General features: G+C 35.8%; 1 protein-coding gene across 8 annotated transcripts in view; it reads left to right on the top strand.

The window, feature by feature from the left end:
* The window catches only part of RYR2 (ryanodine receptor 2), a 381,438-nt gene that overhangs the window by 77,164 nt on the left and 280,021 nt on the right, over positions 1 to 24,253 (top strand). For all 8 annotated transcript variants that reach the window (XM_021527072.4, XM_085576771.1, XM_021527071.4 and 5 more), the window contains exon 2: positions 17,343 to 17,462. In XM_021527072.4, the coding sequence (XP_021382747.3) occupies positions 17,343 to 17,462 (120 nt within the window). The remainder of the gene's footprint in view (positions 1 to 17,342; positions 17,463 to 24,253) is intronic.

Genomic DNA, 24,253 nt, shown 5'->3' with positions numbered 1-24,253 from the left:
TGGTGCTTTGCAGTGCAGCGTGTTTTTCCTCCCTCCTTGCATGGTGCATATTCTCGCTGCCTTCAAGAGGTGAGAGGAGCAGACTGAGGTGAAAGGGGGATTTGGAGCAAGACATCTCTGAAGCAGAGAGCTGCAGGCATTGCACTGGTGCAGCTTCCTCCTGCACCCTTCAGAAATGCCTGAGGGCTTGCCTAGTCTTGATTTGTAGTATCAAGTACTCTTTTATTGGCCCTACATCCTTAATGACTGTTAGGGAATCACCTGCCATTCTGGATAGATGCTGCTAATCGATGTGCATGAAGGTAATGACTTTGTCTGTGTGGAAAGATCTGCCAAATACCCAAGCAAATGAGAGGTTCTGGAGGGTTTTTTCTCCATCTTTGGATGTGCTTTTTCATATTTGGTTAGAGGTTTAATAGGAATTTCACATAAGTACAAACCACCCGCTTTTATGTAAATATTTACTATCACGTTCAAATATCTATTTTTAACTCCTATGATTCTTAAGGACGTAAATCCCCCCAAAAGGCATCTAACTTGTGTGTAATTATTCTTGGAGAAGTAACTTGTTTTCTGGCTTTGCCAGGGAGATTGCTTAAGCACACTTAGAAAATTATATAAACTTTCTAACTGTAAAAGCTTCTTAGGCAGCCACCAGCAATAACAGTAAATAAAATGCTTGGGCTTTATTTGCACATAAACTCTTATTTTTACATAGGAGTTAGGGATTTATATTTGATTTTTAATACAAAATTTTTCAAATAAATATTAAGGATTTCAGTAATGCATAAAGCTGCTGCAAGTGTTTTTTGAGCACTATGGAGTTTTCCTAAAAGTTATGTGAAGGCAGTAAAGTGTGAAATTACAAGAAGTTTTCTTGAATGTAAAAGTGATTTTCTTGTCATTTGCTATTCAACCCTCCTTAGACCCCACTCCCCAGTAATTTTCTTATTAACCAGATGCTACATTTGACCATCTCTAATGAATAACAGAATTAGGCTATATATAAAAATTGGCATGAGGAAAAGCAAGAAGGTGATGAAAAAGGTGACAAAGGCTCAAAGCAAAAGTTTAAGGAAACTTATTATTTTCATTTTACCAGATTAGGAGTTGAAGGAGAATGTGTTTGTTGTGGCAAGAGAAATGAGTGGTTTGGTAATTCAGATGCAAAGGAAGACAAGATTGGAGAAACTGGTGCAGAAAAAAAATGCAGTGGCAGAGAGATGTTCCTGAGAAAAGCCAGGGCAGAGTATCAGCTGGGATGTCTGAGAAGCAAGTGAAGGATCCAAGCTTGACACAAGGAGTCAAGGCTCTGCCTGCCTGGAGAAATCAAGACTTTGGCACTTTATTGTACGGATTATATGCACAAGCATATACCTTGTTTTGGAGAAAGGAACACATCAGATGCAGCGAGATCAATCCAGGTGCTGCCTGTTTGGAAATGGTAATTGAATTGCTAGTTATGGACAGTTTCTTGACAGGTAGAAAAGTGTATCAATCAAATAAACAGAGGACAAAACAAAGGCTTGTATGTTTAAAATCATTAAGCTTTGTGGCAAGTCCTGTAGAGAATCAGTCTGTTTTAGGCAAGGGTGTTCAGCACTAGTTTTTTATGTTATTTCTTAGTATCTTCTTTATATGAATGTTTGAGCTTACTGCCCTTGTACTTCTGAGCAGGTTTGTAAGATGTTTTCTTTCTGATCAGCATACTACAATTAAATCTTTAATTCAGTGGTGTTACTTAACTCTGTTTCTGGGAAATATTACTGGGCTGGTATTTTTCTCCATCTTAGAAACTCCAAAGGCTGTTCTTTAATGACTTGATGATAGAAAGGGAAGGAACATGAAAGAAGGACTTGAAAAAAGTTGATTTTGTTTTTCGGAGATAAGACCGAGAGAGCTGAATCATGTGTTTTGGAGAAGACCATTATGAAGCCTAAAAATGTTTTGTTTTGTTTTTTTAACAAAATATTTTGCTTATGGTGAAACTAGATAGGTAAAAATTTCAGGATTTTTGAAAGTATTCTGAATTGCTGTAAATGTGATAACAAAATTAGACAGCACATCTAATTGCAAGAATTAAAGGGAATTGAATGTTGAAGGATAGTCCTTCCAACCAGCCTAAGCTTAAGTGAAAAATGTCAACCCAATTAAGTCAAACCAAGAAAAAAATTTTTTTTTTTTTTTGTTTTTTTTTGTTTTTTTTTGTTCTCTCTACTCTTAAGCTGCAAAGTGGAACTGAACAGATGTGTAGACCTGTCTGGGTAAATGGAACAGAGACAGTCACTAGAAGAGATTTTTCAAGCTGCTAAAATAAACATATTACTGTAATCTATCTGTCTTTTTTTTTAATAAAATATGTTTAAAACTATGTAAAGGCATAATTGGATTACTTTCAGTTTGTTATTCTGTATTTTAGTAATGATTTAAGTCTTGTTTTTTTAGGCTCTTCTTACAATTAGCAATGTGATATAGTGCAATGTGTTTCTGCCAAAAGCAGCACCTTCCAGAAAGCTTCTCAGTGTGTCATAGAATAAATATAATCAGTCTTACAATGTTATATTATTAATGTAAGTATTTCTTGAGAAAGCCAAAATTGAGTTGGAGCATCTAAGCACTTTCTAGTTTTGCAATTTGTGATTTTGCTTCAGTATTCTTATCACTACATCATTATAAACTTTAATTTCCTAGTTAAGAGTGTGTGACAGATTGCAGGCTTTCAGGTCTTAAAAACACATCTTAAAAACATCACTACCTTTAAGTAAAGACCAAGTCTGAGCATTTCAGGAAAAAAAATACCCCTTTTAGAACAATTCAAATGCCAAACCTGCCGCTTTGAGTCATCAGCTGCAATAAACAAAGTTATAGTGATGTCAAATTTTTTTTTTGATATTTCGTGAATTTGTGTTGTCCATAGCAGAAAAGTATCTTGTCAATTAGCTTGTAGCTCCTTGGGCAACCATAGCAGCCCTTTCTCTTCTGGGGCACTAAGGCCAGTGGTTTTTCTGTAGAGTTGTCTATTCTGTGCTAGTGACCTACTGCTTTAAATTGATTTAGTTCCAACATGCTGTTGTGTTTTCAGGTGGTAAGGAACAGAGAGCCCTATAGAATTTAATTCTATAGGCTTCACTTTAATTTTCACCATTTTTCTAGTTCAATAGTAAATGTGGGCTTTAGGGTGAACCTTAAAGGAGGTCAGTATTGAAGCAGAGAATAAGTGGCATTTGTGTGAGCAAAGTTTGTGGTTCAAATTATCTGACCTCGTCTATATATCTTTCTTTCCAAAGAGATTTTTTTTTTCATATTTTTTTACATCTGCAGTATTGAGATCAATGGCCTGTTCAACAAGGGTCAAGAAAATCTCTACCTAGCCATTAATATTCTTAAAATTTATGACAGCATGCGGAGAAAAGACAAAATTTTTATGTCTTATCATTACTTAAGATGAATTATTTGGAGCTGGAAGCCAAGTTCAAACCAGAAATCTTGAATTTTAAGTTTTAACTGCTAGTAATACTGATTTGCTAATGATATATGTGTATGTGTAGATATGTGCGTATGTATGTATGCATACTTAAATCTTGTTCCGTGGTCTGTATACTGTAATCCTGCCAGCATGCTCTGTCATGCTTCAGGGTTGCCAGCTTTTATTAAATATCCTTTTCTACTGTGGTACTTACCGTGAGACTTTGTGATTGCAGACCTGTACTTTAGTTCCATTATCTTATGCCTGCCCATGAAAATTGAACATGAGGACAGCTGGTAATGCTGACCTAACATGAGTATAGCAGGACTTAGGCCAGCTACAGTACTTTTTTTTTTTTTTTTTCTTGACATTGATTTCTTTCCTAATGGCACTAGCTTGGACATAGATGCCTAAAGCCTGACTGCAGCAATTCCACTCCTCATACTGGGACAACCAGTTGTGTGGAAGCTGGACTGCCAAAGACTCACAGAATTCACCGAATTTTCATATGCTTTTCCTGGTTCATCTAAATGTTTTGGAGCAGCTGACAGAGCACTGGAAAGTTGGCTGTCTCACAGTTTGTGCTAGCTGAGGTCTGTAAATCCTGAGTTGCCTCAGGATTTATTCAGGTTGCCATCATGTTGACTGTGCCCACCCCTTAGCTGCCTGGGGGATGAAGGCTGCATTGCACGTGTTCTTAAGTTAATACCAGAACTGGGGAGAAAATGACCTTGTCACCCAGGACTCGGGGGTTGTGAGTAGAGATGGAATAAATGACTGACAGTTTATTTTGAATATCCAGATTTGCATGTGATTCAGGTTGAAATTAATAAGCTAGATATTCTTTATTTGGTCTTGATTCGGTTGAGGCATTAGGAAACAAAAGAATGTGAAGATCCAGTTCACACTGTGCTATTTGTTGTTATTTAAGATACAGCTGTAATTTCAATAGTTAAGCAAAGCTTGTCTAAGTTTCTTGCCATTTGATGCCTCAGCTCTTGTGAGTTAGTTTTCATACTCCCTCTTCACTGAAAACACAAGAGTGTTCTGCTGAAGACAAAAGCTTCCCTGTTGCCTTTTAGTGGACAGGCTACTGTAAGCACATTTAAGCTGGGATTCACCTCACTTAAACTGGGACACCTAAATGTTGGTCATGCCAGCCTAAGCTGATCATTGAAAGAGTCCAAGGAGAGGAGCAGATACCTGCAGAGGGTGGTTTACCAGGGCTCTCTTCAGTCCTGGTTTCACAAGGTGTATCACTTTCTGCAAAACTGATCTCCTGCCATCCACTGCAAAGGAAGCTGAAGCTGAGTAGCTATGAGTGACAGATGTAGCTAAACAGATTTAGCTGAGTGAATTTTAGGTGCTTTAAGGGTGGTACATCATAGTCTAAAGGGTTTGAGGGGCTCAGTGAATCAGATGGATTCATTAGAGCCAGAAGAAACACATAAGGGCTCATGGTTTTTGTCTCTGATACACAGATGATTGTCAGCATAGCTTTGCTGCCATACTTTAAAAATGCTTAAATAAACACTACAGTTAGTGAGTTTAGAGGACAAGCACTGAAATATAACTGTGCCCCAAAATGAATTTACATGAATGTACTGTGTTTGAGGTAATGTAAAATTTCCATGAAAATGTGGATTATGCCTTTATTTTAACAGTAAGTGTTAAAACATCAATTAAAATGAAGGAAGAAAAGTAGTAATGAAAAGTGAAATTCTTTGTAATAAGTATGGTTATTACATTGTATTCTGTGACTTAGACATACATTAAGAGTTAAAAATCTAAAATATTCCATCACTGTTCTTTAGACATGTAATATATGAAGAAAATTAGAAAAAAACTGCCCAACATTAAAAGATCCAGCCTATATTTTCTTTGGCTCAGATGAAACCATTATTCTAAATCCATTCTCTAGTTTAAACAAAATGTTCTTTTCTCTTTCGCAGACGTCTCTGATTTACAGCTAGTGTTGTGATTTTTAGCAAGCATTGTGCAACTCATTTGATAAAGAGCAGCCTGTGTAAAACAAGCTATACATAGAGCCTTATACTAGAAATAAAAATGTTTATTTTTCTGTTGTCTTTAGTAGCAATTCTGACATATTCTGGAAGGCTTTCTAGTATTTCAGATGCAGCTCCTATCATAACATGATACTTTTTACTATACCAGTACTCAAAGTAGAGTGGAAGCAATGACAGAATTTCTTATTCTAAAGACAAGTGGAAAAAATGGAGTTCAGTATATGATCATGAAATCAGTGTTTGAGAATTTTTCCTTTAATCCATTATTAATCTACTTTTAACACTTGTTGGGGAAAATGTAGGGTTTAAAAAAAAATAATACAGAAATATTATTTCCACTGTATAAACAGACATGGCAAGAATTTGTTGATGTTTGGGAGTTTTGCCCTTTCTTCTAGTTGGGAGCAGAGGGAAGCCGGTAATTTATCCCATGTCATGTAAAAAAAAAAATGTGTATGAAAAAGCCAAAACATGAATAGACAAATATAAACTTGTGATTTATAATGTTTAAGTTTGTCCTTGTGCATAATTTTCTGTGTTGAAGCATTTGAAAGTTAGAGTTGAAGTAGCTGAAACATACTCCTGCTGTTTCAATATTCTTGGTGATAATTTTCCATTTCATTGGCTCATGTACAATAGCTGGTGAGTTTGTTCAAGGGAATAAACAGGAAATAAAATCTTGCTGTCTCTGAATGCTACATTGCAACATGTACACAAGCCTGAAAGGCATTTTTGCACCTGCTTAATAACATATTTTTGGGACTCACAGTTCACTGCAGCCTTCTGTCACTGCACCTGATTAGAGTCTGTGAAGAGTTACCTGCTGGCTCAAGAACCTGGTGATAGAATGCCATTTTCCTGTGTGCCTGAAAATTCCTTAATGTTTCTAAGTTAGCAGTATACAGTATGTTAGTTCAATCTTCCAGCTTTTCCATGAATTTTTCCGCTCCACAGGAAGACTGTGAAGGACGCAAGATAGATGATTAAATAACTGAGTGCCCTGAAAACTGGGGTAAAGAGAAATTCTTCTAGGAACCCACAATTTTTTACTATTTCAAAAGGCAGGATCAGCACAGAATGCATGGGGATCTGCTTTCTATTCTGTTAATACCTTCACAGAGTCTTTAATAACCAAGTCTTCTGCCTCAGGGTGCTTTCATTTCTTATGCAGAAATTGTCAATCCTATGCTACTATTGCACTGAATCTTTCAGTCTTTGAATACTAAAATCACTTTTCAGTCTATAACAAAAAATGGAAATGGAATGGCAATGCAATTGTTACAAAATAAATAGTGTATCCTTCTCTGGTGGAGACATTCTGTGATGTTCTCCAGTACTGAATGAATAGTAGCAAGTTGCAACACTTAGTAAAGTACAGAGCAATATCCTATGTTCACTGAAACCTGTGGCTGTGTGGCTGCTGGATGATCTGGACCTAAATCATGCCAGAGAAATGTGACCTTTGGCAGACCCTGCCTGTCAGCTTTGGTGTAAAATACAAAATATGTTTTGTTTGAAGAGGGAATGCTACAGATAAGACCTGTTCAGGTGTTTCACTGTTTAAGGTATTGATGCTGGAGATGTGTCACTTCAGGATGCCACAGATCTGCTTCCCCATCCCCTATTTCACAGCATTTCAGGAGTTACCAAGAAGTAGCCTATTAATGTCAGAAACAGCAAGCCCAGAGGCCAGCCTCTTGGCTCCTCTCAAAATATTTTGGGATTATTTTCACACCTTGCCTATTATATCTTGTTGCTACCTTGTAGCATCTTCCCTGCTACTATTAGGAAAGATTTCTGTCACTTTTACAGCTCTTATACACTTTTTTTTTTTTTTTTTTTTTTTTTTTAAATAGTATACAGAGTAAATGGGGCATAAGTGGTTTAGAAACTGCTTCTGGGGAGAACTCTTGCCAGGTAAGCTCTGTGATCATGGTTATGTCATGATGTCTCAAATAAAACAAAGAGTTTTTACTTAATTATATTTTTCCTAGGACATGTCAGTGCAATTTTATGGATTATATTGCATTGTTTGAAACATAATTTTAAAAACAAAAAAATATTTTTTCAAGTTTTTAGTTATCATAGAAGTATGGTAAAAGTAGAGCTGGCGGCACGTTAAATAAAATGCTCAACTACTATTGTCCAGAACATCTTTTTGGAAGCAGAGTTCACTAAAAGCAGGGCTCCAATGGTGTCATATAGCTTGGTTAAAGTTGTAAAATAAATACAGCCTAAGTAGTGTGATTCAAAATTGGGGTAAAGTTAACAAGAACTGTCAATATGTTCTGAGGTTCCTGGATGGAAGAATATTTTCCTGATAACCCTTTCCTTGCTAAAGCTGAGTACCATTACTAGGACTGAAAATGTCTGAAAATAAAAAAAGGACCCTCTCAACCTTGCCTAGCAAGCTTCACATCTGTGACAATCCCAACGCTGTTGCCTTGACTGGCAGCTGGTATTATGGGTAGAACATCCCCCAAAACAGTAATGATTTTATTTTTGTTACACAATATACATATAAACTGTAATATGCTAGGTATATTGGTTTATTCCTAAATGTGATCAAGATCAGGCTGCCTATGTTTGGCATTTTGTCTTTCTTGTAGTGACAGCCCTGAGTGTGTGGAAAGGCCAACACTTTTTTCCTACTGCTCAGTGTGGTCAACTGTGTGTGCATTGTTAGCACTGAGGTAGAAGAAGTATCAACAAGGCTTTTAAAACTGAAGTTTTAAAGTGGTGGGGTTAGAAAATGAGGGAATAACAGAGTATGCCCGAGAAGAATAATTTTTTATGAGATATCTGGAAATCCAGAGGCAAATGCCATGGAATTTTTTTCAGGGATAGTTGGATAAGAAATAAAAAATTAATTCATAAAAAGAGTTCCATATTCAGGGGAGGATGGTGGTCTCCTGCTGTATGTAGCTTTGACTTGAATCACTGGGTGTAGTCAAAATCACTAATCACTGCTGTTTCAGTATCAATCCACAGTTATCCTGCTACCTCTTTATTTCTTTACTTGTTGAGAAGAGCAGTATGACTTCAATATTATGATTTTGCAAAATATGACTGCTGTTCAAACCTGATTATAACTGTTCTAAACAGAGGAAAAATATCTCAGGTGCAGGCCACAGGCAGCCTTGGAACCAAGCATCTGACCTATTCATTGTTCCTGGGGTCCTGCAAGTAAGGCCACCAAGCAGACTTCCAGCTGATTTATTGTAGTGTATATATTTTCCTAGCACTGTACTTACAGCTTTTTCTTCCGAGTCTTTTTTTAACAGGCTAAACAAATGCAGCCAGTAAGTCGGGAAAAAAGGTCTTAAGCACAGGGGAATAACTTGACAAATGAGAAGTGTGGTGGGAGATCTGGGAGTGAAATTCATCTGCCGCTTCTGTCAATTTAATGTTCTTCCTGTCAGCTGCACTGTCCCTACAAAAGCCATTTATTTCCTTGTATCTAGGTATTATAGTTTCTTAGATATAAAGATTATAGTGTAGTGTTTTAAGACTGCTGCAGTTTTAATTTTGTACATCAATGTTTTGTGAAATAGATACATTGGGATGGGTTAAGAAGATATAAATATTGAACAGCAGCTGTCTTTGGAGAGAGTGGATATTGCTCCCTTTTTTGAAGGTGCAACCAATATCTTTTATGAGAAAATGAAATTCTCTTTTGCACTTGATTATATAGTGAAGATGTCTAGGAACTGGGCTTTCAGTCTAATGATTGCTTGGGGTTTCATAATATGGTTCAGCTCCAGCTACGTGATGGCCCTTGGTGGCATTTTAAGCTGGGTAAAGATTGAATATTGGCAATAGCTCTTTTCAACATGTTCATGGGGAGGGTACCACTTCTCATCTTAATGATTTTGTTAATGGTCTACAGAAAAGAATAGGTCATAAATCAAAGATACTCAGAGGAGAAGTTGTGAACTGTAGTCTGAGAGAATTTTAAAAAATGGATTTAGTCTTAAGAAAAATTCAGAAAGGTGATAGACTTATGGAAACAAAGAGGTATCTTACAGTAAATATGTGAAGTGAAAGGGTTAATCTCATAAATTATATCAGCTTCAGAATGAAAGCAGGGAGAAATATTGACAGAGGATTACATGGCTGAAATAGATGAAGATGGGAATGAATCTTTGCCCTTGCTTCAAAAATAAACAGAGTGACAGGTGAGTTTTTGGGAATTGGAGGGGAAAGTCACATTATTGATTGGGCTGCTGAAAAATATCAGTTTGCCAGAGCACTGAATTGGAGCAATTCAAGAAATACTGCTGATAAAAGATGAAGGGAAGAGAAAGTGAGCTAGGGTGGTATGTGCAGACTGAAGCAGATGGTCGTATTACAAACTTAGCTGCCTGAGACTGCTCACAAGATTCAAGAGTGGGGGCTGATAAACCTTTTCTCATGTATTCTTGCATGAAAGGGATGATGTAGAGGGGAAGTTTTCACAATCTGAATTGGAGTGAGAGGACCTTCTTCATGACAGGTGTATTCCTAGAGTCTTCTTGCTCTGGAACTCATTAGTAGGAATATACAGAAAAAAAGTGTGTTTGTTCAGTTTGAGTCTCAGTATTCTTGACCTTGACCAAATTATTTGCTTTAACCAGTGCCTCTGTTTTTCAGCTGAGATTAATGAGGTATTTCTCAGAAAAATGTTGTAAACGTAAAATGCTTCAGTGATTATTTTCAGATACAGCATTTTCAGGGACTGGTGAGGCTCGGGATTTATTAGCTATTGAGTGCTGTGGGGTTATTAAGTCCTTGATATTTGTTAAAATCACTTTGCTACTTTCCTAACTGATTCAGATAATAAAGATAATCTTGTGTTTGCCTGCAGAATCTTATAGACACCTTTTCCAGCGTGCTCTCACCTCTGTCTTTACTGCTACTGTTATTCAGCAGAATAATAATACCAGCAAAATCAAATATAGCATGGAGATCTCCCATGCTGTAATCCCACCTTTGAGTGCAGAAGAGTAATAGCCTGGAACAAGTGAGAGTGTAACACAATAGATTCTTATCAAATTCCTAAAATAGGTGAATTACATCAGAGATAAATTTGAAATACTGAGGCTATTAAGAAGCTGAAATCAGCTCACCAGATGTTTGTATTTAATTTAGTAGCTGCAGTTCATTGCAGATGTTTTCCACCACTCCTCTGTCAACTGTATCAGCTGCAGAGTTAGCCATTGCTAACTATGGTAACAAATAAATTTATTATTAGACATTGAGAGCTGAACTTGGCTTTTTTTTTTTTTTAAGATTGTAGGACCACAGAAGGTGAGAAATAATAAATGAACCATCTAATTTGGGAATATGATCATTAGCAGACACAGAAGTCAATCAAGAGCATGCTAGCACATGCACATGAATGCTGAAATGATATTTGACACTATTTTGTGATGACTCGCTGGAGTAAAGAGCTGGAAGAGGAAGCATTTGGATTATGTGTATCTAGAACACCTGCTTTCAGTGTTGTGTGCACGTTGCTATCACTAATAAGTAGTTTGCTTGCGGAGATGAATAGCTGTCGTGTGCAGCTGAAGGTTACAGTCACCTACAATTCCACAGCAGTGCCCAGCCAGTCCAAAGTCAGTGCTATGCTTGTTTCTCCATGGAACACTTCTCAGAGCACACAGATGCATTGTTACCTGGTTGTGCTGGAACTGTGCATTCTGTTGTTCATTGCCTTCTGATCATGCTTTTCATTTTCCTTGGGTGGCTGTGGAATGCACAGACTGGGATGGGTGACGTGTCTGAGAGCTCTGCAGTGTTGAAACATGGCTCCCTGATCAACTTTGCCATGTAGCATCAGACTATCCATGTGGTGTGTAAAAAGTTTTTTCCCTTGTATTTAGTGTTTGTTTTCTGACAGGCTCTTTGTGTCATTGTTCTTTAGTTAGTGAAGACTTTCTGAAAAGTGCAGAATATGAATCTGTGTGACTCAAGATAGGCTATTTTCTTCAGGTTTGGTTTTCCCTTTTTATTTCCCCCCCCTTTTTTTTTTTTTTTTTTGCTGCCACCTGTCTTTAGTATTGCAGATTGGTATGACATTGTTGTAATGTCATAGCAAATTATTTTGATGACTAAGTTAGAACTTTTTGGGGAAGGAGGAGGAGGTAACATGGTTATTGTACTAGCAGCTGGCTTCATAGTCCTGTGTTGAGAAATACCAGCTAATCTGGTCCTTTGGAATTCCATCTGTTCTGCCTGGGGTTTTCTTTCTCTAAGGAGAATTCCATTGGAATAAGGTTGAATTCTTAGGAAATTACTCCTCCTACAGGATAAAACTAAAACATGTACAATTAAATGTGTTCAGACCATTTAGAATTGCATGACCAGAAAAGTAATCTCTTCTTCTCGTCCTAAGACAAGCTCAGCTATGCATAAATCATCCTGAAAGATGTTTTCTTGTGCAGTTTTTGCAGACTTAAAAGGATTAGGCTTCTGAACTGGTCTATTAAAAAATGCTTTATTTTCTGAAAACTTTTCCCCAACTGTTTAATACTTATTTCTTTAATGCATTAAGAACCAGTATTACCTGTCCTCTCTTCCATGTTTTAGTGACAAAAATACCAGTGTTGCCAAGTTTTCTCACCATCTGAGCAGACTCCATCCCAGCAGTATTCCTGAATCTTTCATTTTATTTTTTTCCTGTAGGTATCATCAGTCTTTTTGATCTCTTTCCTTCCCTTATGCAAAATGAGGGGTCAAAATGGCTGAAATGCACTATTGCATTTTGCATTGGTGATCTGCAACCAAGGAGATAGTGTAGTTGTGATTCAAACTCAGAGTAATCAGAAGTTTGTGGCCTTTTGTTACTTCTGTCACAGTCTCTGTGTTCAGATGTCAGAAGCTCTAGAGTCATTGTTCTAAAGTGGTACTTCAAATTTGGTAGTTTGTTGACTGGCTGATCTGTTAAGAATAGAATTAACAGTCATGCCACTCTGTGTTCTGTTGTTGTCTTCTATAAAGTTGTTGAAAAGTTATTTAAGCTCTTCAGATCACAGTTCTTGCATGTTATATATGTGGTGTTTCTTAAATCTTGTGCATCAAGGCTTCCATTTGTTGTCTGCAGGGACTTGGAGAAGGAAAAACACCATCTTAACTTTTTACTTGACTTCTCTGTTGTAGCTTTTTTGCCTTCTAAAGTACAGAAAGAAAAGGCTCTGGGGCAACTAGTAGTAGTAGGGCTTCTGTCAAGAGTCAAAGTGTGTTGAGTATGTTACTCAGATGCCTATAATACAAAAAAGTCGTATTTGATTTTTCTTTTTTTTTGCTTGTCAGATGTCTAGGTTCATCTTAGGAGATTGATTTGTGGACCCCATTATCCTGTTAACATATGGTTGCCTGCAATTATATGAGTCTCGTTCTTGATGACCCATAGGTCCTTCAAACCTAGTCTGTAATCTAGTGTCCTATTCTAGTCTGTAATCTAGTGTTTATCCCAACAAGGCAAAGGAAAGTTGAAGTAAAGTTTGCAAGTCAAGAAGTATTCTACAGTTTCCCTAGGGCAGAAAGCAGTTTGTACTGGCTAAACTTCTATTTGTAAATCTGCAAAATAGATTAAAGTATGTGTGGCACCTATTCCTGTTGCACAGCTGAACAGTAAATTGGATGCAGTGAAGCAGAACTCTGCCTCTGTGACCTATTAAAAAATTGAGATATTAAATTAAAGTCTGTCCTGAAATCCTGATTTATAGCATATGGAAGTTGAGGAAACCTTCCATTAACTACAGTATTTGTCATATAAAACAAGAGTAGGAATTTGGATGTGCAAGCATAATTTATAAAGCTTAATCTTTGAATGTTGTATTTTTTAAATGTGACACTCTCTGTTCTCTGCGCCCTTTCAGAATTGGTATATTGTCAGGACACAGTAGAAGTACAGAGTCAGCATTATATCTTTGAGAGGTAATTATGTATAATCAGATTGTGAAAAGCACAGCAAATTACTTAGATTAATAATAACTCATGTGTTATTTGTTGCATTCTCTGCAAAGAAGTAAAATATAAAGCATAAAATATAAAATCAAGGAAAATACTTGAAAAAGGTTGCTTGTTTTTGTCATGAAATGGAAGAGAAATACAAATGTCATAGTCATAATGTGATGAGTTTAAACACCTCAAGCAAATACTGCTGTATGTTTCTAAACAAATGTATTGTGGTATATTGCTACTTTATTTATCTTCACCTTTTTATGTAAAGGACTGTAGCGGGAATAGAAGCTTTAGTACTGTGCTTTTTCTTGCATGGATAAAGTAAAACACTTGGTATAGAAGAGAGTTGATGTATTTGCTTAACTTTTGAAGGCTACAGTTACAGCCCTTTGAACTACAAATTATATTGACCTGACAGGAAAAGCTATGATGATCTAATATCAGAAGATAATAGGAAGGACTGAACCAGTTTGAGATATCTCATAATTCATTATGTAAAAATATCTGAAAGATATTTTTCTCCAACAGACATTTAGTATGATGTGTATTATAGTGTTCTTTGTACAAGAGCAAAGAGACCTTCAGGTCTCTTTGGTCGTATGACTTGAGGAAATAATTCATTTTTGATACTGGAACTGCTTATCATTTCTTGATTTGAAACCAGATTTAGAAAAACACTGCTGAGATGCTTACCCACTTACCAGTCTTCTTTAAAGAAATGTAATGGAATAATGTATCTTAAAGTACTTCTGCAGCACAATCAAGTTGAATATCTATAGGAATCTTCTGAATACATAGTCAGGAAATGTTGGAATACCGAATCTAATGTGGAGCCTATATTAGGCAATTCTATAATGATGGGCACAGAAATGCAAAGTAACTTAGAGCTCTGTGTGACACTTATTATCCATAATTACCTTTCATGTGATCTGACAATGGAGTCACATCTTTCTTAGCCTTCTGTGCCAGTTGTTTCAACACCACCTGGACTAGAACAGTAAGTTCCACAACACTGTAACTCGGAGGCCTGAATTAAGAGAACATTTTTTGGGAACATCTCCATAGAAGACAAATAAAATATAACAGAGTTGAAATTTGATTTGTTTTAATGAACATGTCCTGCCAACCCAGAAACTTTGGAAAGGGTATGGGAAGGTGATTGATTTTCATTAACTTGTAAGCATTTATTAATAAAATGTCTTTTTTTGTTTGCCAACTATGTAACAAAATAATCTGCATATGCCACACACTGCACAGAGAAAGAAGGGGAAAATGTTTGCAAAATGTATTGGGTAAGCATGTGTATCAGGAAATTTAGCAGTTGCTGTATTCCTGTTCTTAATCCTCTAGCAGTCAGCATCTGCGTTATACATGTGTGCTTGCTAACTGAGCTTCATTGGTTTGCAGGGAAGGGTATGATACATTAGATCCTTAACTAAAATTAAGTATGTCAGCGACTTGCCCCAAACCAGCTTATATTTTGTTGCTGTCAGCATACAATAATTTTTGTACATAGGCTATCTTGAACACTTTTCAGATGTTCTCTAAAAACCTAGTTTACAATGTTAGAAAATTGGGCCGTACAAAACAAAATTGGTGGTCCATTTCAGTAGAAAGTAGCCTTATTATGTTGTTTGCTTCTGGCTGTGGAGGTACAATGTTAGAATCTTCTTTAGCAATGCTTTTTTGAGACAACTCTAGGACGATGGTATCCAGCTCTAGGAGAATTCCAACTCTGGAATTTCCATTTTGATGGGGTGGTTACTTTAGGAATAAGGGCTAGAAAGAGAAAGAAGGAGAGTGTATTTATATAGCTTCAATCTAACACCACTATTTTTAACCCAAAAAGAAACTTTATTTTAATCAAATGTAATTAAGATTAGGAAATAGTAATTTAGTGCTTTAAAACATAAACACAATCAACCACTTGCTTTCCCCACCAAATGCTCTGGGTTTTTATACATAACATAACATAATTTTATAGATTATGTTACTTTTGCATAGAGTACACAACAAAGCTATTAGGTCTTTTCCATCCTTGATATTGGCCTTCAGGGATTTTTCTTTGTTAGCTGCGATTTTGCATTGTGAACTTCACCAGTAACATATGCACGTATTACATTTTTGGATTTAATGCCTGACTGGAAGCAGTTATTACTTTTCACCTCTACAGCTGACTGTGGATTACAGCATGGGCAGCGTTGCTGGTATACAAGTAAAATTGCTTTACCTACACTTACCTTCTCCATATGGGGACAATTAAAAAAGGGTAACATGACTTAAGTTTTTTTGAGTGTCTGATTAAACCCTATGCAACCACCTGTTCTTTTCAGATTGAGATACAATTTAATTTAGTCTAGTTAAGTTATTTGCATGAAGTAAATGGAACCAAATGAAAAGCTAGCTTAATTCAGGATGAGTGTTTGTGGGTGGCTTCAAATGATTCAGTTCAATTTAAATTCAGGAATTAATTTAATTTGATGAACTTTTCTGAATGTCCTTCTGTAGCAAACTGCCTATAAGAACAACTCCTTTGGTAAACATTCCTGCTTTAATGCATGCATTTTTGAAGTCTCAGCCTGTTCTGCTTCCAGTTGCATGCTTCATTCTATAGTTTTATTGTTCTATTTATTGAATTTTATTCAGTGTTCAGTATGGCCTCTTTGTAATCATTCATTTGAAATTTATTATTGGAAACTCATAAATGAATTGGCAGAATGCATAGGGAGATGCTATTTTTTCTATTCTGAACCAGAAAAATCCTTGCTATGAAATACTCATTGCAACAAAATTTTCCCTTTAACTTGAACCATATTTCTACAAAGATTCTCCAGCTGCTGATTGTGCTACTTAGAAGTACTGTGATTTTTGGGGGCTTGTTAATAAGATCTTTAACTATTACTTCACAGAATTAGTCCTGTAAAATTTTAGTTAATACATATTAAGATCTAAGAAACACACTGTTTGCTTTGCTGTGTGTAAGGTATCATTGATTCCTCCTAGACCCTCCTTTCTTTGAAATACTGAGCAGAGCTATGGGGCAGCTGTCCCAATAACTAATTTTTCCTTTTACTTCTGACTATTTCCTGTATATTTTTATATGCTTGCATGTTAGGGTAAGCACAGAGCACTTAATTGGCAAGTTCATAAAGTCTATTGAACTCAGCATAAGATAGTGGTAGTACTTTCTCTGATAAGCTTCAGCACTCTGCTTAGTCATCATACTTTTATTATCTTCTGTCACAAAGTCTTCCTTGCTCACAAAAGTCTCAGCAAGTCACCACACCTTCTTCTTTTAAGAAAACGTGGGTAATTCTCTCCACAGCTTTTACAGGGAGCAGCAGTGAGTAGGCACTAGCTTTTTGGAAGTAAAATCTTCTATTTACACAAGACTATACTTTTCAACTGACTGCAAAAACACTAATTTGTGAATTATATATACATAATGACTCTGAAGATAGGAAAATTGTTTTTCTTTTGTTTACTTATTTCTTTACAACCTTCTAAGCAAGTTGTGCTAACTAGAGTATGTGCAGTGTACACATAAATTAACTCAAGTGCTAGGGTACACATTCATTAATTGATTTTAAGCTTTTCTACTTCTTTGCATTGTATGACTGACCTATGAAAGAAATACTAATTCCTGTGTACTTCATGTGTAGTTAAAATAAAACTCCTTCTCTGACTATTGTTACCAGGACAGGAAAACAGAAAAGGGACATACACAATTATTATAATTATTTTAATTTATTTTCTTGCATTTGCAATTCAAAATAAAAAGTATGCTGGGGTTTGATTCTGTTTGTGTTCAGGGACAACAGTTTGTGCATTTAAAAATTATTTTCTAAAAGGTTCTGTAGGATAACCCTAGTTCTCTTTTTGCTTTTTCTTTTTGGTAGGATGATGAAGTGGTTCTGCAGTGCACTGCAACTGTTCACAAGGAGCAACAAAAATTGTGTCTTGCTGCGGAAGGATTTGGCAACAGGCTTTGCTTTTTGGAATCCACATCTAATTCTAAGGTACCACTGAGTGTTTTAATTGTCATTTCATGTCACAAAGCAAGGATCGTTTTAACATTGCTTGCTTTGATGTAATATACACAAATCTGTCAAGGAGAAGGAACAAATCAAGTCTATAGATAATAAAAGGAATATTTAATGCCCATTCTAAGATTATTTCTTTGTCCTTTGGCTGGACTCTACTGTGGTGTTTTCTGTTTTGGGTTTACTTTAAAACTAGTTAGCTGCAGATGGCCACCCCCAACAATATGCTTGTTATTTTAGCTCGTCTGAAGTCAATTGCAGTAAGCCACAGAACAACTTTTGTGTACTGCAAATTGAAAGACAAGTTAATTGCTCTGATTTTGACTCCACAGAAAAAAAAGCAATTATTATGTTTGTGGTAAGTTTTTATTCTGTGGCATTTATATTGAAATTATTATTACTTTGAGACCTGATTCCCTTATTGGAGCATAGTGCAAGTATCAAAATTACCTCATCTAACACATTTTATCTAAACCTCCTCTAACTCTGGTATATATGCAGTAGATAGTTTGAAGAAAAATAACTTTGCTGTTTATTGCAAAGAAGGGATTTTGTTTCACAGTCACATATGCTCAAATAAATGTTATGAAGACAAGAATGGGCCTACTGAGGGCAGAACTGATTTTGTGGATGAAGGAATGGATATACTTGCATGTTTTATTCATAGAAAGGGAAGAATATTGTTTTACATATTTGTTTTTCCTTTAGTTAAAATATAAATATTTGGTAAGAAAATATAATAAAGGTAAGGCATCTGGAAAGACATCTAGAAAGATTTAGAACAAAAAATGATGGTTATCTTGCCAGCTTTCATAGCATCACTTTGATTTTCTCTGATACTTCACAGAGTAATTCTTCATTTTCTGTCTCATCATTTTAAATGCATTATTCATAATAATAAATTTTTCACTAGGATATTAATGATTCATTATAATAGCAGTGATCTTGATGAAGTAATTCATGCTGCTCTGTTTTAAATGAGTCTTTTTGACAATAAAAATGTGCTAGGATAGAAGTGGTTGTAGTTCTAGTTGCCTGTGAGACCTGAAAGATTTATTTAATGAATTTGTTATCATTCAGTAGGTTTGGATATTAGATCTATAGTCTCTCTCTCTCTCCATATAAAACTCTTGAATATTCCTGTCTTTAAGGAATACAGTGTAGATTTTATATCAGTTATGTACGCTTGTTTGCTGATGCTGCTTTTTCTCCTTGTTTTAGGAAACAATTTGTATTCTGCTCATTCTTCATGAGTTTGGGGGTAAAAAAATCAAACAAAAGAAAGCCCATGCAGCTGATCTGTGTTTTAATTTTTAAGGCATGGCAGCTGCTAGGATGAACTCATCTGAAGTCATTTGTAGCTATAAATACTGAGGGAGCCATAAAATTATCAAATCCTTAAAGCCTATAAATAAACTAAAATTGCTATAAATAAGACTAAATAATTTTTTTATTTCTCATGTCTGTATCCATAGCATGTTACTATTACATTATATAAGGAGGAACGTAGGAAATATTTAAAGATGTGTGATAATTTTAAAATAGTTCCAACAGAGTTCTTGAGCCTGTTAAAAAAAAATTCTTGAGCCTGTTAAAATGCATGTCTTAGAGGCTGTTTTCCAGTTAGAGTGGGATGTGATGCACTTTAATGCAAACAGTAGTGGGGCATGTAATTTACAGGCAGGGATCAAGGATGGGATGCAAACCCAAGCACCAGTAATAGGCTGAACATGAGTAATAGACTTCAGCTATCATTCTGGACTTGTATTTTTGAGAATGCTTGTTACTATGCTGTGCTTTTCTCCTATATCTTTCAGGATGAGGGCCCTCATGGTGTAGCTGATGTTTTATTAGCACAACTTCTTTGTGTGCTCTTTCCTGCCCCAGGATCACTAAATAATTCACACTACTTAAGTAAAGGTCAAATTGAAGATATGTCTTGATAGAATAATTTGCTAACTGCTGACTGTTAATACTTATCTCTGTAGAGCAATAACACTGGGAGAAAAGGCAAAAGATGCATGTGTAGGCAAAGTAAAACAAGGAGTTCATTCACCTGTTCCCATGAGCAGGCAGGTGTTCATCCCAAGGAAAGCAAGGCTTCATCTTGCATCATGGTGGCTTTGAAGGCAAAAGCTGTAATTCTGATCTCCCACTGCTTCCTTTTTCAGCCCCCCTGCTGAGCACAAGGTCATATGGTCTGGAATATCCCTTAGGCTTGTTGGAGTCAGCTATCCCAGCTATGGCCCGTCACAACTCTTGTTGCCTCCCACCTGCTCACTGGTGGAAGGGGCTGAGGACCAGAAATGGTCTTGACTTAGTGCAAGACTGCAAATTGCTCAAATTGACCCCATACCATGAAGAGCAAGATAACAGATTAGCAAGACATCAAGTCTAAATTATGCCTAATTTTACTAATAGGAGACAGTCCCCAATATAAAACATACAGGCTTGCTCAAGATATACTCATGACTACTTCATCTCTAGAGGTGTAGTAGCTCAAGACAAAATATTTCTATTTCAATTTCTACCAATTTCAAAGCAAATCTGTCTCAAAACAGATCTTATTATAGAAATAGGTTGGAAGTGCCAAGTGTGTAGCAATATTAGATTTATAAACCATCAAAAATTTTTAACATTGAGAAAGTTGCAGCAGCAAGAATAATAAAAGCCAAAGAATATGTGCTGAAGACAAAACTTAAAATGCTTTCTTTCCTTATCTCATGCAATTATTTCTTCAGCAAGATTTGTCAAATCTATGGCATGAATTTTTATTTCATAAGTAAGAAGAAGAAAATAAGGGATGGCTGTCGGAAAAAAAAGAAAAAGTCTAATTGTTATGGTTTAGCCCCAGCCAGCAGTCAAGCCCCACAGAGAGTCCTCGCTCACTCCCCCAGTAGGATCAGGGGTGAGACCAGGGAGAGAACCAGAAGGGTAAAACTGAGAAAGCAGAAAAGGCCTTGGCTCTGTGGAAGCCCTGCTCAGCAATAACAAAAACATTTCTATATCAACCCTGTGTTCAGTACAAATCCGAAACACAGCCCCGAACCAGCCACTGAGCAGAAAATTGACTCTACCCCAGCACACACCAGCAGACCTGTAAACTTCCTTTTCAGCGATTGTCTATAGGTAATTCTGTTTCATCATTGTGTGCTGTACTTCTAAATTAATCCATTTTATTAAAACATAACTTATCTCAAGATAAGTGAGATCTGTTTCTTTCATTTGAATGTTAGTTACAAAGGATTATATCATCCTGCTAGTGAAGTAAATTTTCTTTAGACTTAAATAATGCATGGATTGCTGAAAAGGAAACAAGATGGAGCTGTGTTTTAAGAACTTCTGAAAACTGTTCCTGTCCAAAGTCCAGAATTTGACTTTACTCAGCTCTGGGTCAGTCACAAAGGTGGTGTTGATCCCTTTAGAATCACTGCACAGGAGAACACTGAAAGCTGTTATGCTTTTCTAAATGGCATACGGGTTTGGGTGTTTTCCCTGTTTTTATGCAGGTGGTAAACTCGTATAAATTCCATCATTCCCCGAGGTGTGGACCTACTTTACATCATTAAGAAGAACAGATAAAAATTATGTGTGGGTTTTTTTTCCCTCTTGCAGTCTCTGTAATTTGGACTTGAGAGAGGGAAAGATAATATGGTGAGGGTTTTTGAAGGTCTAAAAGGGTTTCTCAAGTTGTTTTTTTGGTGTTTTTTTTTTCCTTTTACTTTTTAAAGAAGGCAAGAAGGCAGTGAAGTGTGTAATCCTATTGTTTGATATTTTTACATATAGTAAGTTACAGTGCTGAGACCAGAGTCCAGAAACTGATAATAATTCTATTTGTAAAGTTAAGGAGGTATTTCACATGGAAGTAAGACTTTAATAACTTATTTTCTGTTTTGCTTTTGAAGAGTCTCTCCTTCAGAGAGCAGAAAGTTTCTTCAGGTGTGATGCTAGACTGGTGTAGGCCAGTTGGTTGGGAATTTTGACTCCATTATCCAGAGTATGTCACTGATGCTCTGTTGTTTGTTGGCCCCTGGATATTACTGTTGTGTAAGGGAGTAAAAAATAAAGCCTGATGGTTGGACTGACATGCTGCTTCTTGTGCTGACAAATACAAATAATTTGATTTTTATCTTTGTCAGATGAATTGGCTGGAGCTGGACAGGGAAATGGAGAATGGGGGGAGGGGACAGGAGGAGGTTGTACCTGGCACAGACAAGGCTACATGAAAGTATGATTCTCTAAGTATTTATACAAGCTGTTTCCATACCAGCAGTCAAATTATGTATGGATGTGTCTGGAGAAAGGTGTCATCCTGAATGGTGGGACATTGGCCTGAACTCCTGTACCATGATTGCCTCTGAGAGAAAACTCTTTTCTCTGTCTTCCAGAGTGTGAGATCTGAAGGCAAGGGTTGCCTTCTTTTTTTGTCTTTTACAGCAAACATACTCTCAGTGGCCAAGACAAATAATCTGTCTCTAGAGAGACTGAGTCTGAAACTCTCTCTGACAGCTGAGAAACAGTATCTGCATTGTGCACAGGTTTTGATTGTGTAAATCCAAATGGATAAAAAAGCACATGGTGTCCTTTAACACATGGATGTAAGTAGATGCTTTTTGAGCAGTTACTGACATAATGAAACAGTGAGTTTTCTAAAAATTAATTCACTCTTAGGAATTAGATCAGTGTTCTTTGCTTGTGTTTACGTTGGATCATTCTGTGAATATGCCATTTAGTAAGGTGGTTGGTTAGAATTTTTTTTAATATAATTGCTAGGGTTCACTTCTGTACATGTGTTTCCACTTCATCCTTTTATAATAAGTCAAAAATTTTGTCAGGGCTTTGTAGCTACACCTCTATGGCCATTTAAATTGCTTTTGTGTCATATTTCCAGAATGGTATTCCCATTTAATGGTAAAGATGGCACATAATCTTATATAATCTTATGTTCAGAGGACTCCATTTAACAGACTTTGACTAAAATTGTTGATTTCAATAATTTAAATGAAGAGAATTTATGAATACTCACACATTACTTGGCCTACTTGACATACATAAGTTAGACACAGGTAGATGAAGTCTTCATAGATGTAGATAAGGCAGGACTTTGGTCAGAGTCATTCTATCCCAGCAAAATGCTCTCTAGGAATAATGTAGATAAAAACAGTGTGTTTCACAACATTGTATGCCTTTTTATGCAACATAAATATTATCTTTATTATATATGTATATCCAAATCAATTTTTACTTCTTGTATATATTATATAAATTTTGAGCCTAAAAGCAGATTGTTAGTTATGGCCATCAGACCTGATTGTAATACTTGCAATTAGTCCCAGAAACCAACAAAAATATTTATTGAGACGGAAAGTAAATAATTTAAAATTAATGTGAAAAATTTGGACTATGAGAAACACTGTCAGATCTCCATGGCTGTAAAGCAGCAATAGAAATATGGCTTTATAGCAGCTGAAAATTGTGAGCATTTTTACTAGGCATAACAATACAGTTTTGCATGTTCATACTGTCACCTGTAACTCAGGTAGTTTTTAAAAACAAAACAAAATGTGTGATATTGAGCAGGTCACCACAGACTAAACAGTGTAATAATATTATATCTCCTGTTGAAGCAGATAGTTGAAGCTTTAAATTCACACAGGAATGGATTATTTCTGATCTTAAAGAAATATTTTTTATCAAATCTAGTTTTGCTAGAGAGATATATTGAGTTTTAGCTTAATAAGGCATTATTTGCTATGAAATATGAATTTAAAACTCTTCCTATCTTCAAATTGTACATTCATGAATGGGAAGGAGTTTCTATTTAAATGACACTCATTTACTTAATATTTTTAAAAGTAAGACATTATTATAGGCCATTTCTCTGGTTTTGGGGATAACCCTGAATGCTTAATACTAGTAATTTAGAGCACATGGAGTTTTATAATAAAACTTTAAATGTATTCCATACTTGGGATTTTCTTGTCAAAATGTATTTTAGAAATATGTAACACTGTAATTGATATAGTGCCTGGGAATAAAATCTCCAAAGGAAAGTTCTGAATTCCTAAATTTGCTGCTAGAGTTCATGACATGTAACCTGAACATACAGTGACAAAAGCTGATAGATGGAATCTAGGTAACATTGTAGGTCAGTTTAGTTGATGATAGTACTCCAACTGATGGCACTGAATAAAAGGATAGTACATATGATATCTATTCATGCATCATGTCTGCTGTCAACTAAACAATGCAAGAAAAATTTCAAAATATCTTTTTTTTAATATTAATGAGTTGTTTCACACTATTAGTAACATAGGTCATCCATTCAAGAAACTTAAATTTATATAATTTATGAAATTTAATGAATAATACATGAGTTGCAATTTTTCCAGTCAAATATGTGGTTTGCAACTTTCTTCATTATCTAAATGTATGTTAAAAAAAAACAAACCCTAAGTTTTTGAAAACTCACATGTAATGTGGCTATTTTGGGTGTTTTTTCTTTGTTTGTGTAGGTGTTTTTTGTTGTTTTTTGGTGTTTGCATTTGTGTGGGGTTTTTTGGTAGAACGGGTGTAGGAATTCCACTTCTAGTCTAAAATAAAAAAATAAAACCTGAAAAATCCCATTAAATAATTTTCCTTTATAACTATATATCTCAGTAACTGTTTAGGCATCTTATTACTTAAAGATTAAAATGTAAAAAGAAGCAGATATTATGCTGAAAAATCTTGTCTGAGATATGGCTGTAACACTACCACCGTGATGG

Source organism: Lonchura striata, chromosome 3 (assembly GCF_050655825.1).
Source record: "Lonchura striata isolate lonStrDom1 chromosome 3, ASM5065582v1, whole genome shotgun sequence".
In the NCBI taxonomy this organism is placed as follows: domain Eukaryota; kingdom Metazoa; phylum Chordata; class Aves; order Passeriformes; family Estrildidae; genus Lonchura; species Lonchura striata.
This window is presented reverse-complemented; position numbering and strand designations above follow the sequence as displayed.